The sequence below is a fragment of the Eucyclogobius newberryi genome, unplaced genomic scaffold, assembly GCF_026437365.1.
Source record: "Eucyclogobius newberryi isolate DKJ021-1_F unplaced genomic scaffold, fEucNew1.0.hap1 SCAF_2, whole genome shotgun sequence".
Lineage (NCBI taxonomy): Eukaryota > Metazoa > Chordata > Actinopteri > Gobiiformes > Gobiidae > Eucyclogobius > Eucyclogobius newberryi.
In genome coordinates, this window is record NW_027315834.1 from 45,977,095 (window position 1) to 45,990,956 (window position 13,862).

General features: G+C 47.9%; 1 protein-coding gene across 1 annotated transcript in view; it reads right to left on the minus strand.

Moving 5' to 3' along the window:
- syn3 (synapsin III) overlaps positions 1-13,862 on the minus strand; it is a 128,608-nt gene that overhangs the window by 14,766 nt on the left and 99,980 nt on the right. Inside the window, exons 6-7 of the mRNA XM_072453534.1 lie at positions 8,496-8,558; positions 2,760-2,902 (exon numbers count right to left, since the gene is read on the minus strand). Of these exons, the coding sequence (XP_072309635.1) occupies positions 2,760-2,902; positions 8,496-8,558 (206 nt within the window). The remainder of the gene's footprint in view (positions 1-2,759; positions 2,903-8,495; positions 8,559-13,862) is intronic.

The following is a 13,862-nucleotide window of genomic DNA, read 5'->3' on the forward strand; positions in this document are numbered from 1 at the left end:
TACTCTCTATACTAGATGAACGGCTCTTACTTTACCTGGAGGAATACTCTCTATACTAGATGAACGGCTCTTACTTTACCTGGAGGAATACTCTGTACTAGATGAACGGCTCCTACTTTGCCTGGAGGAATACTCTCTGTACTAGATGAACGGCTCCTACTTTACCTGGAGGATTACTCTCTATACTAGATGAACGGCTCCTACTTTACCTGGAGGAATACTCTGTACTAGATGAACGGCTCCTACTTTACCTGGAGGAATACTCTCTATACTAGATAAACGGCTCCTACTTTACCTGGAGGAATACTCTGTACTAGATGAACGGCTCCTACTTTGCCTGGAGGAATACTCTCTGTACTAGATGAACGGCTCCTACTTTGCCTGGAGGAATACTCTCTATACTAGATGAACGGCTCCTACTTTACATGGAGGAATACTCTATGTACTAGATGAACGGCTCCTACTTTACCTGGAGGAATACTCTCTGTACTAGATGAACGGCTCCTACTTTACCTGGAGGAATACTCTCTGTCCTAGATGAATGGCTCTTACTTTGCCTGGAGGAATACTCTCTGTACTAGATGAACGGCTCCTACTTTGCCTGGAGGAATACTCTCTATACTAGATGAATGGCTCTTACTTTGCCTGGAGGAATACTCTCTATACTAGATGAACGGCTCCTACTTTACATGGAGGAATACTCTATGTACTAGATGAACGGCTCCTACTTTACCTGGAGGAATACTCTCTGTACTAGCTGAACGGCTCCTACTTTACCTGGAGGAATACTCTCTGTACTAGATGAATGGCTCTTACTTTGCCTGGAGGAATACTCTCTGTACTAGATGAACGGCTCCTACTTTACCTGGAGGAATACTCTCTGTCATAGATGAATGGCTCTTACTTTGCCTGGAGGAATACTCTCTGTACTAGATGAACGGCTCCTACTTTGCCTGGAGGAATACTCTCTGTACTAGATGAACGGCTCCTACTTTACATGGAGGAATACTCTATGTACTAGATGAACGGCTCCTACTTTACCTGGAGGAATACTCTCTGTACTAGATGAACGGCTCCTACTTTACCTGGAGGAATACTCTCTGTACTAGATGAACGGCTCCTACTTTACCTGGAGGAATACTCTCTATACTAGATGAACGGCTCCTACTTTGCCTGGAGGAATACTCTCTGTACTAGATGAACGGCTCCTACTTTACCTGGAGGAATACTCTCTATACTAGATGAACGGCTCTTACTTTGCCTGGAGGAATACTCTCTATACTAGATGAACAGCTCCTACTTTACATGGAGGAATACTCTCTGTACTAGATGAACGGCTCCTACTTTGCCTGGAGGAATACTCTCTGTACTAGATGAACGGCTCCTACTTTGCCTGGAGGAATACTCTCTGTACTAGATGAACGGCTCCTACTTTGCCTGGAGGAATACTCTCTGTACTAGATGAACGGCTCCTACTTTACCTGGAGGAATACTCTCTGTACTAGATGAATGGCTCTTACTTTGCCTGGAGGAATACTCTCTATACTAGATGAATGCCTCTTACTTTGCCTGGAGGAATACTCTCTATACTAGATGAACGGCTCCTACTTTACCTGGAGGAATACTCTCTTTACTAGATGAATGGCTCTTACTTTGCCTGGAGGAATACTCTCTGTACTAGATGAACGGCTCCTACTTTACCTGGAGGAATACTCTCTGTACTAGATGAATGGCTCTTACTTTGCCTGGAGGAATACTCTCTGTACTAGATGAACGGCTCCTACTTTGCCTGGAGGAATACTCTCTATACTAGATGAACAGCTCCTACTTTGCCTGGATGAATACTCTCTATACTAGATGAACGGCTCCTACTTTGCCTGGAGGAATACTCTCTATACTAGATGAACAGCTCCTACTTTGCCTGGATGAATACTCTCTATACTAGATGAACGGCTCCTACTTTGCCTGGAGGAATACTCTCTATACTAGATGAACAGCTCCTACTTTGCCTGGATGAATACTCTCTGTACTAGATGAACGGCTCCTACTTTGCCTGGAGGAATACTCTCTATACTAGATGAAGGGCTCCTACTTTGCCTGGAGGAATGCTCTCTATACTATATGAACAGCTCCTCATCGGCCTGGATGAACCGCCCTCTCTCCTCCTGAGTGGTTCTGGCTCCACAGTCTGTAAATGGAAGCAGGTCAGACCATCTGCAGTCTGTTCGTCTGTGGGTGCAGGATCTCTCCTTCACTGTGGTTCTCCCAGAGGTTTCTACTTTTTCAAAAGGAAAAACTACAAAACACCCTGTGGGGTTTAAGGGTCTAAGACAGCATCTAAACTTTGAGACATTTATCCATTTGCTAAATTCCTGTGAGCATTGTTAAATCTGCTTCACTAGTATTGATCAACCACTGGGCATAACGTATTTTTTTAATTATATGAATTGAATAAATTTGCCATTTAGGTGCTTTTTTGTAAATTGTCCTGGTCACAAATAGAGAAGGGAGGATAGACATGTCCCAGTTTGTGTCTGTGTCAAATGAAACACTGAAAATACATCTCAAGTCACAGGGCTCCAAGTCCCAAGTTTCATGTAATTCAAACAGTGACTCAACGCTCTCTCCAGTCCAAGTTCAAACCTCTGGAATTATTCTGACCAGGAGAAGTATCGTTGAACATTTAGACAAAGATGTAACTATTGCACATGTACTTTCGTCCATGATATGCGTTTTCCCTCCCAAACAACACGACTCACATGTAGGCCTTGTAGTTGTTGCCGATCTTCTGGATGCGGATGTCGTACTTGGACTGGACGTAGGGCTCGGAGGTGGCGTAGGTCCCGGCCAGAGCCACCACGCTCGTGATGTCCTGGAAGTCCTGCTGTGTCTCCACTTTGATCTGTGGCCAGAAACACGGCCTGTTAAAGGGTAACGAGACGAGCCACGGGAGCTAACGCCTGTGCAGCCATGGTAACCAGAGGCCCAGAGAGTTACTGCCTCACCTCGTACTCGAGTTACTTTAAATGTTTACAGTATGTGACCTAAGGCTAGACATAAGGGAAAACTATTTAACACATCAAAATAATTGTATTGTCAGTGTTTATTATTTACTAGTTAATGTGGTAAACTGAAATACAATCTTAAGGTCTAGTACATATTAATTCATCTAAATATTGCCCTATAACATAATAATTAATAGGACCAATACACCCCATTATTATTTGTTGAAAAGTATTATCTTAAACAAATACTTTAGTACTATAAAGTGCGTATGACTGGTGTCTATTTTTTACTTTATTTGGTGTATTTATACCTGTTGTAAATATAAATTATAGTCGTACACCAATCCAGTTTTTGTGGAGAAAATGTAAAAAATCTGTAGAAAACATGACATCACACCAGGGACATGCAAAATGCAAAAAATTGCAAAATTTACACAAAGAGACATTTATTCATAACATTTATTTAACAACATTAAGTCATTCTCATATATTTTTATTTGTCAAATTAAAAACAATTTGACATGAGAGGAGTTTTTTCACAGTGTTTGCTGGGTAATTTCCTATTTTTTGTAATACTTTTTAGCAAAATTCTAAATATATTCATCTTAACTGTTTTTTAGTTCAATGAGTGGTCCGACCTGAAGGGGGCGCTTTAATGATATGGAGGTTTTTCTTCTTCTCATCTTAATTTACGACACAAAATAAAGCGTGCAACAGGAGTTAAACTTGTAAAAACAGCACATAAACGTTCAGCTCAATCCCACGGTGCAGGCGCATTGAGACCAGGCTTCATTTCGTAATCCTCAAGTTTAATTCCATTACACGACACGGCGCTAATGTCATTTGCTGCGGTTTTGAGAAGTCTTGTGAGGTCTGCTGAAGACTCCAGTACAAACCAATTCAACTCAATGAATTACATAAACGGGTGGAACAAAGAAACCCTATAAGTGCTTTTAAAAATGACACAATCGACTCAAATAAGCGAACACGGGTAATAAAAGTAAATTTAGTGCATCAAACTTGAAGAGATGGGTGGGCAGCTTTGATGTGGCGTGCGGCGGGGTAAACACACGCCACTTTGAAGGGCGACGAAGCGAACGACAACGACGGTGTAGACATGAGCTAAAGCGAGGAGTCATTACTGCGCTAAAATATACTTTCTACAGACTACTACGATCCCCAAACCGAAGAAGGACTACCACTATATTTAAAGAAGGACTACCACTACGTCTAACCCAGGACTACCTCCACGTCTAACCCAGGACCACCACCACGTCCAACCCAGGACTACCACCACGTCCAACCCAGGACTACCACCACGTCTAACCCAGGACCACCACCACGTCTAACCCAGGACTACCACCACGTCTAACCCAGGACTACCACCACGTCTAACCCAGGACTACCACCACGTCTAACCCAGGACTACCTCCACGTCCAACCCAGGACTACCACCACGTCCAACCCAGGACTACCACCACGTCTAACCCAGGACTACCACCACGTCTAACCCAGGACTACCACCACGTCTAACCCAGGACTACCACCACGTCTAACCCAGGACTACCACCACGTCTAACCCAGGACTACCTCCACGTCCAACCCAGGACTACCACCACGTCTAACCCAGGACTACCACCACATCTAACCCAGGACTACCACCACGTCTATCCCAGGACTACCACCACGTCTAACCCAGGACTACCACCACGTCTAACCCAGGACTACCACCACGTCTAACCCAGGACTACCACCACGTCTAACCCAGGACTACCTCCACGTCCAACCCAGGACTACCACCACGTCTAACCCAGGACTACCACCACATCTAACCCAGGACTACCACCACGTCTATCCCAGGACTACCACCACGTCTATCCCAGGACTACCACCAGGTCTAACCCAGGACCACCACCACGTCTAACCCAGGACCACCACCACGTCTAACCCAGGACTACCACCACCACGTCTAACCTACCACCACGTCTAACCCAGGTGGTTGTAACCCAGGACAACCACCACGTCCAACCCAGGACTACCACCACGTCTAACCCAGGACTACCACCACGTCTAACCCAGGACTACCACCAGGTCTAACCCAGGACCACCACCACGTCTAACCCAGGACCACCACCACGTCTAATCCAGGACTACCACCACCACGTCTAACCTACCACCACGTCTAACCCAGGTGGTTGTAACCCAGTACAACCACCACGTCCAACCCAGGACTACCACCACGTCTAACCCAGGACTACCACCACGTCTAACCCAGGACTACCACCACGTCTATCCCAGGACCACCACCACGTCTAACCCAGGACCACCACCACGTCTAATCCAGGACTACCACCACCACGTCTAACCTACCACCACGTCTAACCCAGGTGGTTGTAACCCAGGACAACCACCACGTCCAACCCAGGACCACCACCACGTCTAACCCAGGACCACCACCACGTCTAATCCAGGACTACCACCACCACGTCTAACCTACCACCACGTCTAACCCAGGTGGTTGTAACCCAGGACAACCACCACGTCCAACCCAGGACTACCACCACGTCTAACCCAGGACTACCACCACGTCTAACCCAGGACTACCACCACGTTTTACCCAGGTGGTTGTAACCGAGGACTACCACCACGTTTTACCCAGGTGGTTGTAACCCAGGACAACCACCACGTCCAACCCAGGACTACCACTACGTCTAACCCAGGACTACACCCAGGACTACCACCACGTCTAACCCAGGACTACCACCACGTTTTACCCAGGTGGTTGTAACTGAGGACTACCACCATGTTTTACCCAGGTGGTTGTAACCCAGGACAACCACCACGTCCAACCCAGGACTACCACCACGTCTAACCCAGGACCACCACCACGTCTAACCCAGGACTACCACCACGTCTAACCCAGGACTACCACCACGTCTAACCCAGGACTACCACCACGTCTAACCCAGGACTACCTCCACGTCCAACCCAGGACTACCACCACGTCTAACCCAGGACTACCACCACGTCTAACCCAGGACTACCACCACGTTTTACCCAGGTGGTTGTAACCCAGGACAACCACCACGTCCAACCCAGGACTACCACCACGTCTAACCCAGGACTACCACCACATCTAACCCAGGACCACCACCACGTCCAACCCAGGACTACCACCACGTCTAACCCAGGACCACCACCACGTCTAACCCAGGACTACCACCACGTCTAACCCAGGACTACCACCACCACGTCTAACCCAGGACCACCACCACGTCTAACCCAGGACTACCACCACGTCTAACCCAGGACTACCACCACCACGTCTAACCCAGGACCACCACCACGTCTAACCCGGGACTAAACACAATCAAGTCCAAACCACGGATAAAGTAGGACTCTATCAAGTTGAAACCAGGACTCAACCAGGTCTAAACTTTACTAGATCAAGTTCTCAGAAGACTTCTTTGTAACACTGCTCAAATCCCCTAAACTCCCTCGTCAGCTCCAGAGGTTCTTTGCCGATTCTGCAAAACTTCTCAACATCTGAACTCTGACTGAGCACCTTGTATTTTTACAGCAGTGTGTGATAAACGTCGGTCTGTATTTAAGATGTGAACTCATAAAACCTGTGACGCACCGAAGCTGAGTAATGGACTTTTGTTTTAAGTAAATATCAGTTGTCGGCCAAGGACTGAATGACACTATTAACTGACTGTATCAGGGGAATTGAACCACCGATCTTTGAGTAAACGAGCTGTAAACCTCCTCTTCCACATGGTACACTTCTACCTCGAGCATTCTGGACACACGTTGCCGAACGGCCGTCGTCTGAACGCGTCACATGAGGTGTTTACGACGAGTTTGTGCCGTGGACAAACAGAGCAGCTTCATTCTCGACGCGCTGCCAGGTCCTAAAGGGTCAAAGCAGGTCACGCTCGACAAGGACCTGCAGATGCCCCCTCGAGAGTTATGGGAAATCCTAGCCACCGTCTGGGCCCCCGAACAGGAAACCGAGCCAGTCTAAGATGTTCAGATGTACAGTTGTGCTCTTTCTGATTTCAGATCGATCCCTGAACATATAACGAACTCTGACAGCAATAACCAAACGCTTAAATCACTATGGAGTCATTTTGTCTCACTCATCTTTTCGTGATTGTTTGAACAGTCGTATTGGGGGGTTTCTGAGCATGAAGCGACCACAACACACACTTGAGCTTGAGGGAAAAGCCGTAAAGCCCCAGACGGTCGCACTGCCGCCCCCCGGAGACGTGAATGTGGGCGCGGTGCTCTTTATATCAGGAGCTGTAGTTTTAAACCAAACGTAATGGGCCACACAACTACCACAAAGTTTAAGGGAGAAGGGCCCGTTTGGGAGAGGGTCCTGGACACTGATCTTAACTGGGTCAGGGGTTTGGCCACCGAGGCATTTTATTGTGACAGTTTATTCCTGAGATCTCACAGCCTACTTGACGTTCTACCACCGTTTGTGTCATTGAACTCCGCTTTCCAAAAACTGCGGTTAATTATACGATGTTATAATGTTGACTTTATTTGGTGTGTTTATACCTACTGTACACGTACATTATAGTTTTACACCAATCGAGCAGGTATTTGTGGAGAAAACGTTGAAAAATTTGTAGAAAATGACAGGAAGTGACATCACACCAGGGACACTCATTCCAGACAAAGTTTGTGCAGAATTTACACCAAAGATGAGTTTTGGCCCAGTGTTTGCTGGGTAATTTCCTAGTGTGATGTCATAAATTACAAGCAGGAAGTGGAATTATACACCTAAAAAATTTGCTATAGTGTGATAACATTTTTATAGTTTTTAGCTAAATTCTAAATATATTTATCTTAACTCCATTTTAGTTCAATGAGTCGTCCGACCTGTAGGGGGCGCTTTGAGTAAAAGGTGCAATTGCCTGCAGTCAGACTCATGTCGTGAAATATTGAAATTGATTTGATGACACAAAATAAGTACTTTTTCTTACACTTGTACAGAAATATTGTGTAAACCGTATTTTCTTTTATTATAAGTTGCACCTTTTTCATAGTTTTGGCCGAGGCGCGACTTATACTTATATTTATACTTCTACTTCTACTCAGGAGCGACTTATATGTGATATTATTTGTTCTTTTCACACTTGCAACCGCATTTCATACTCACTTATATATGTTTTTTTTTCTCTCTAGTATGCATTTTTTGGCTGGTGCGACTTATACTCCGGAAAATATGGTATATTTTATTTAGTTCAAACTTTGGATATGCTTCTTGTACTTTTACATCGTAACTTTCAAATCCAACAGCACAACAAAAACAAAATCAGCACCAGACTAAAGTCAGACTAATGAAAAGTCCCAGCGTTATGTAACACTGACAACAAGAAAACACGACATCACTTCACCTAAGGAGCGCTCTGGAAGGACAGTTGGTACAGACGGACTAAATATTTTCATATCTAAATTGCGTTTTCCAGAACCCACCTTGCCCATCCCGGCGTGTGCGTGTCCCATCTTGACCACCACAGGGTACGACCCACCCGGGACCTGCAGGAGAAGAAGAAACAGACTCAAACAGGGCGTGGAAAAGCCGGTCTGTGACAACGCCTTCTGTACGGACGCAAAAGCACGCCAACAGCAACGACGTGCGTTCAATCATTCCTTAATACTGTGTCAGCGCGAGGGCCATGGACGAGGGCCCAGGGCGAAGGGCCAGCGTGAGGGCCCAGCGTGATGGCCCAGCGTGAGGGCCCAGTGTGAGGGCCCAGTGTGAGGGCGAGGTCAGGATTCATCTGAAACTGTGAAGATTTCAGAATGTTTAAAGTTCATGTTGTAAAAATGAGAATCCCTTAAAAAAAATGGAAGACACAAACTTCGATTGAACTGCGATGATGTCATAAGGACACGCGCACGATGGACAAAATCACATCTATCTGGACTCAATGTGAAAACGGACAAATTCAATAAACAAAGGACAAAATGGCACTTCTATTTTAGATTTAGTATGCTTTAACATCTTTTCTTTGGAGGCCATCACCTTGTTTTCTAATATTGGATTGGATTGGATTCAACTTTATTGTCATTGCACAGAGTACAGGTACTAAGACAACGAAATGCAGTTAGCATCAACCAGAAGTGCAAAACAGCAGTTAAAAGTGCAGAGTATGTAAAGTGAATCAGTGAATAAATACAGAATGTACAGTAGGGGGCAGTATGGGGTATGAGCAGTTGTCCACAATCACTGTGTGTGTGTGTGGCAGTCTACAGTCTCTGTATGTGCATGTCTGTGTGTGTGTGTGTGGGGGGGGGGGGACATTGAGGTAGAGAGTTCAGCAGGATGACCGCTGCAGGGAGGAAGCTTTTCCTGAACCTACTGGTCCGGGAACGGAGCACCCTGTAGCGCCTCCCGGAGGGGAGGAGGGCAAACAGTTGGTGGCTGGGGTGAGAGCTGTCTCTGACGATGCTGCGCGCCCTCCGCAGACACCTCTTGCTCTGGACAGTCTCAATGGAGGGGAGTGAGGAACCTGTGATGCGTTGGGCGGTTTTCACCACCCTCTGGAGTGACTTCCGGTCCGCAGCAGAGCAGCTGCCATACCATACTGAGACACAGTTGGTAAGGATGCTCTCGATGGTGCAGCGGTAAAAGTTCACCAAGATCAGAGGAGACAGGTGGGCCTTCTTCAACCTCCTCAGGAAGAAGAGACGCTGGTGTGCCTTCTTGACCAGGGTTGAGGTGTTGAGAGACCAAGAGAGATCCTCGGAGATGTGGACACCCAGGAACTTGAAGCTGGTGACACGCTCGACCTCCGTCCCGTCGATAAGGATGGGGTGTGTGTGCCACTCTTCTTCCTGAAGTCCACGATGAGCTCTTTGGTCTTCTTGGTATTGAGAGCCAGGTTGTTGGCGGCGCACCACACTGCCAGATGCTGAACCTCTTCTCTATACGCCGTCTCATCGTTGTTGCTGATGAGGCCAACCACCGTTGTGTCGTCTGCAAACTAATATAATCTTTTACTTATCAGTATTTTGTGTTCTCTCTGGTCTCTCTTGAAACTATTATTTATATGAAACAAATATGTTTTATTACACAATTTCTGTGTAAAATAAAAATATGGAACAGAGGATGACACACTCAAGAAGGGAGTTTCTGAATGCGTTGCTATTAATAGGAAATGGAATGAAAACACATTGAAAGAAGTATTTTCCCAACAGATGAACAGTGTGTACAGACTGTGGTGGCAGTGCCAACTGTGCCAGTGCCAGAGGTGGAGCTCGTGTCCGGAGGTGGAGCTGGTGTCCGGAGGTGGAGCCGGTGTCCGGAGGTGGAGCTGGTGTCCGGAGGTGGAGCCGGTGTCCGGAGGTGGAGCTCGTGTCCCGAGGTGGAGCTCGTGTCCGGAGGTGGAGCCGGTGTCCGGAGGTGGAGCTCGTGTCCGGAGGTGGAGCTGGTGTCCGGAGGTGGAGCTGGTGTCCGGAGGTGGAGCCGGTGTCCGGAGGTGGAGCTCGTGTCCCGAGGTGGAGCTCGTGTCCGGAGGTGGAGCCGGTGTCCGGAGGTGGAGCTCGTGTCCCGAGGTGGAGCTCGTGTCCGGAGGTGGAGCTCGTGTCCGGAGGTGGAGCTCGTGTCCGGAGGTGGAGCTCGTGTCCGGAGGATGGACAAACATGACTTACTCAGTGTCAGAGGAAACGCCCGATAAACAATGAGGAGTTTAATCAAATAAGAGACTTTTCCATCTTTAGAGTCCAAACACGCTCTGAAGGAATGAAGGGTAAGAAAGACTCCTCTGTCCTTGGACAAATGTCCTAACCTCCTCTGTCCTTAGACAAATGTCCCAACCTCCTCTGTCCTTAGACAAATGTCCCAGCCTCCTCTGTCCTTAGACAAATGTCCCAGCCTCCTCTGTCCTTAGACAAATGTCCTAGCCTCCTCTGTCCTTAGACAAATGTCCTAGCCTCCTCTGTCCTTAGACAAATGTCCTAACCTCCTCTGTGCTCAGACAAATGTCCTAGCCTCCTCTGTCCTTAGACAAATGTCCTAGCCTCCTCTGTGCTCAGACAAATGTCTTAGCCTCCTCTGTCCTTAGACAAATGTCCTAGCCTCCTCTGTCCTCAGACAAATGTCCTAGCCTCCTCTGTCCTTAGACAAATGTCCCAGCCTCCTCTGTCCTCAGACAAATGTCCCAGCCTCCTCTGTCCTTAGACAAATGTCCTAGCCCCCTCTGTCCTCAGACAAATGTCCTAGCCTCCTCTGTCCTTAGACAAATGTCCCAGCCTCCTCTGTCCTCAGACAAATGTCCTAGCCTCCTCTGTCCTTAGACAAATGTCCCAGCCTCCTCTGTGCTCAGACAAATGTCCTAGCCTCCTCTGTCCTTAAACAAATGTCCTAGCCTCCTCTGTGCTCAGACAAATGTCCTAGCCTCCTCTGTCCTTAGACAAATGTCCCAGCCTCCTCTGTCCTTAGACAAATGTCCCAGCCTCCTCTGTCCCTAGACAAATGTCCCAGCCTCCTCTGTCCTTGGACAAATGTCCCAGCCTCCTCTATCCTTAGACAAATGTCCCAGCCTCCTCTGTCCTTAGACAAATGTCCCAGCCTCCTCTGTCCTTAGACAAATGTCCCAGCCTCCTCTGTCCTCAGACAAATGTCCCAGCCTCCTCTGTCCTCAGACAAATGTCCCAGCCTCCTCTGTCCTTAGACAAATGTCCTAGCCTCCTCTGTCCTTAGACAAATGTCCTAACCTCCTCTGTGCTCAGACAAATGTCCTAGCCTCCTCTGTCCTTAGACAAATGTCCTAGCCTCCTCTGTGCTCAGACAAATGTCTTAGCCTCCTCTGTCCTTAGACAAATGTCCTAGCCTCCTCTGTCCTCAGACAAATGTCCTAGCCTCCTCTGTCCTTAGACAAATGTCCCAGCCTCCTCTGTCCTCAGACAAATGTCCCAGCCTCCTCTGTCCTTAGACAAATGTCCTAGCCTCCTCTGTCCTCAGACAAATGTCCTAGCCTCCTCTGTCCTTAGACAAATGTCCCAGCCTCCTCTGTCCTCAGACAAATGTCCTAGCCTCCTCTGTCCTTAGACAAATGTCCTAGCCTCCTCTGTCCTTAAACAAATGTCCTAGCCTCCTCTGTGCTCAGACAAATGTCCTAGCCTCCTCTGTCCTTAGACAAATGTCCTAGCCTCCTCTGTCCTTAGACAAATGTCCCAGCCTCCTCTGTCCTTAGACAAATGTCCCAGCCTCCTCTGTCCTTGGACAAATGTCCCAGCCTCCTCTATCCTTAGACAAATGTCCCAGCCTCCTCTGTCCTTAGACAAATGTCCCAGCCTCCTCTGTCCTCAGACAAATGTCCCAGCCTCCTCTGTCCTCAGACAAATGTCCCAGCCTCCTCTGTCCTTAGACAAATGTCACAGCCTCTTCTGTCCTTAGACAAATGTCCCAGCCTCCTCTGTCCTCAGACAAATGTCCCAGCCTCCTCTGTCCTTAGACAAATGTCCTAGCCTCCTCTGTGCTCAGACAAATGTCCCAGCCTCTTCTGTCCTTGGACAAATGTCCCAGCCTCCTCTGTCCTCAGACAAATGTCCCAGCCTCCTCTGTCCTTAGACAAATGTCCTAGCCTCCTCTGTCCTTAGACAAATGTCCTAACCTCCTCTGTGCTCAGACAAATGTCCTAGCCTCCTCTGTCCTTAGACAAATGTCCTAGCCTCCTCTGTGCTCAGACAAATGTCTTAGCCTCCTCTGTCCTTAGACAAATGTCCTAGCCTCCTCTGTCCTCAGACAAATGTCCTAGCCTCCTCTGTCCTTAGACAAATGTCCCAGCCTCCTCTGTCCTCAGACAAATGTCCCAGCCTCCTCTGTCCTTAGACAAATGTCCTAGCCTCCTCTGTCCTCAGACAAATGTCCTAGCCTCCTCTGTCCTTAGACAAATGTCCCAGCCTCCTCTGTCCTCAGACAAATGTCCTAGCCTCCTCTGTCCTTAGACAAATGTCCTAGCCTCCTCTGTGCTCAGACAAATGTCCTAGCCTCCTCTGTCCTTAAACAAATGTCCTAGCCTCCTCTGTGCTCAGACAAATGTCCTAGCCTCCTCTGTCCTTAGACAAATGTCCCAGCCTCCTCTGTCCTTAGACAAATGTCCCAGCCTCCTCTGTCCTTAGACAAATGTCCCAGCCTCCTCTGTCCTTGGACAAATGTCCCAGCCTCCTCTATCCTTAGACAAATGTCCCAGCCTCCTCTGTCCTTAGACAAATGTCCCAGCCTCCTCTGTCCTCAGACAAATGTCCCAGCCTCCTCTGTCCTCAGACAAATGTCCCAGCCTCCTCTGTCCTTAGACAAATGTCACAGCCTCTTCTGTCCTTAGACAAATGTCCCAGCCTCCTCTGTCCTCAGACAAATGTCCCAGCCTCCTCTGTCCTTAGACAAATGTCCTAGCCTCCTCTGTGCTCAGACAAATGTCCCAGCCTCTTCTGTCCTTAGATAAATGTCCCAGACTCCTCTGTCCTTGGACAAATGTCCCAGCCTCCTCTGTCCTTAGACAAATGTCCCAGCCTCCTCTGTCCTTAGACAAATGTCCAAGCCTCCTCTGTCCTTAGACAAATGTCCCAGCCTCCTCTGTCCTCAGACAAATGTCCCAGCCTCCTCTGTCCTTAGACAAATGTCCCAGCCTCCTCTGTCCTTAGACCAATGTCCCAGCCTCCTCTGTCCTTAGACAAATGTCCCAGCCTCCTCTGTCCTTAGACCAATGTCCCAGCCTCCTCTGTCCTTAGACAAATGTCCCAGCCTCCTCTGTCCTTAGACCAATGTCCCAGCCTCCTCTGTCCTTAGACAAATGTCCCAGCCTCCTCTGTCCTTGGACAAATGTCCCAGCCTCC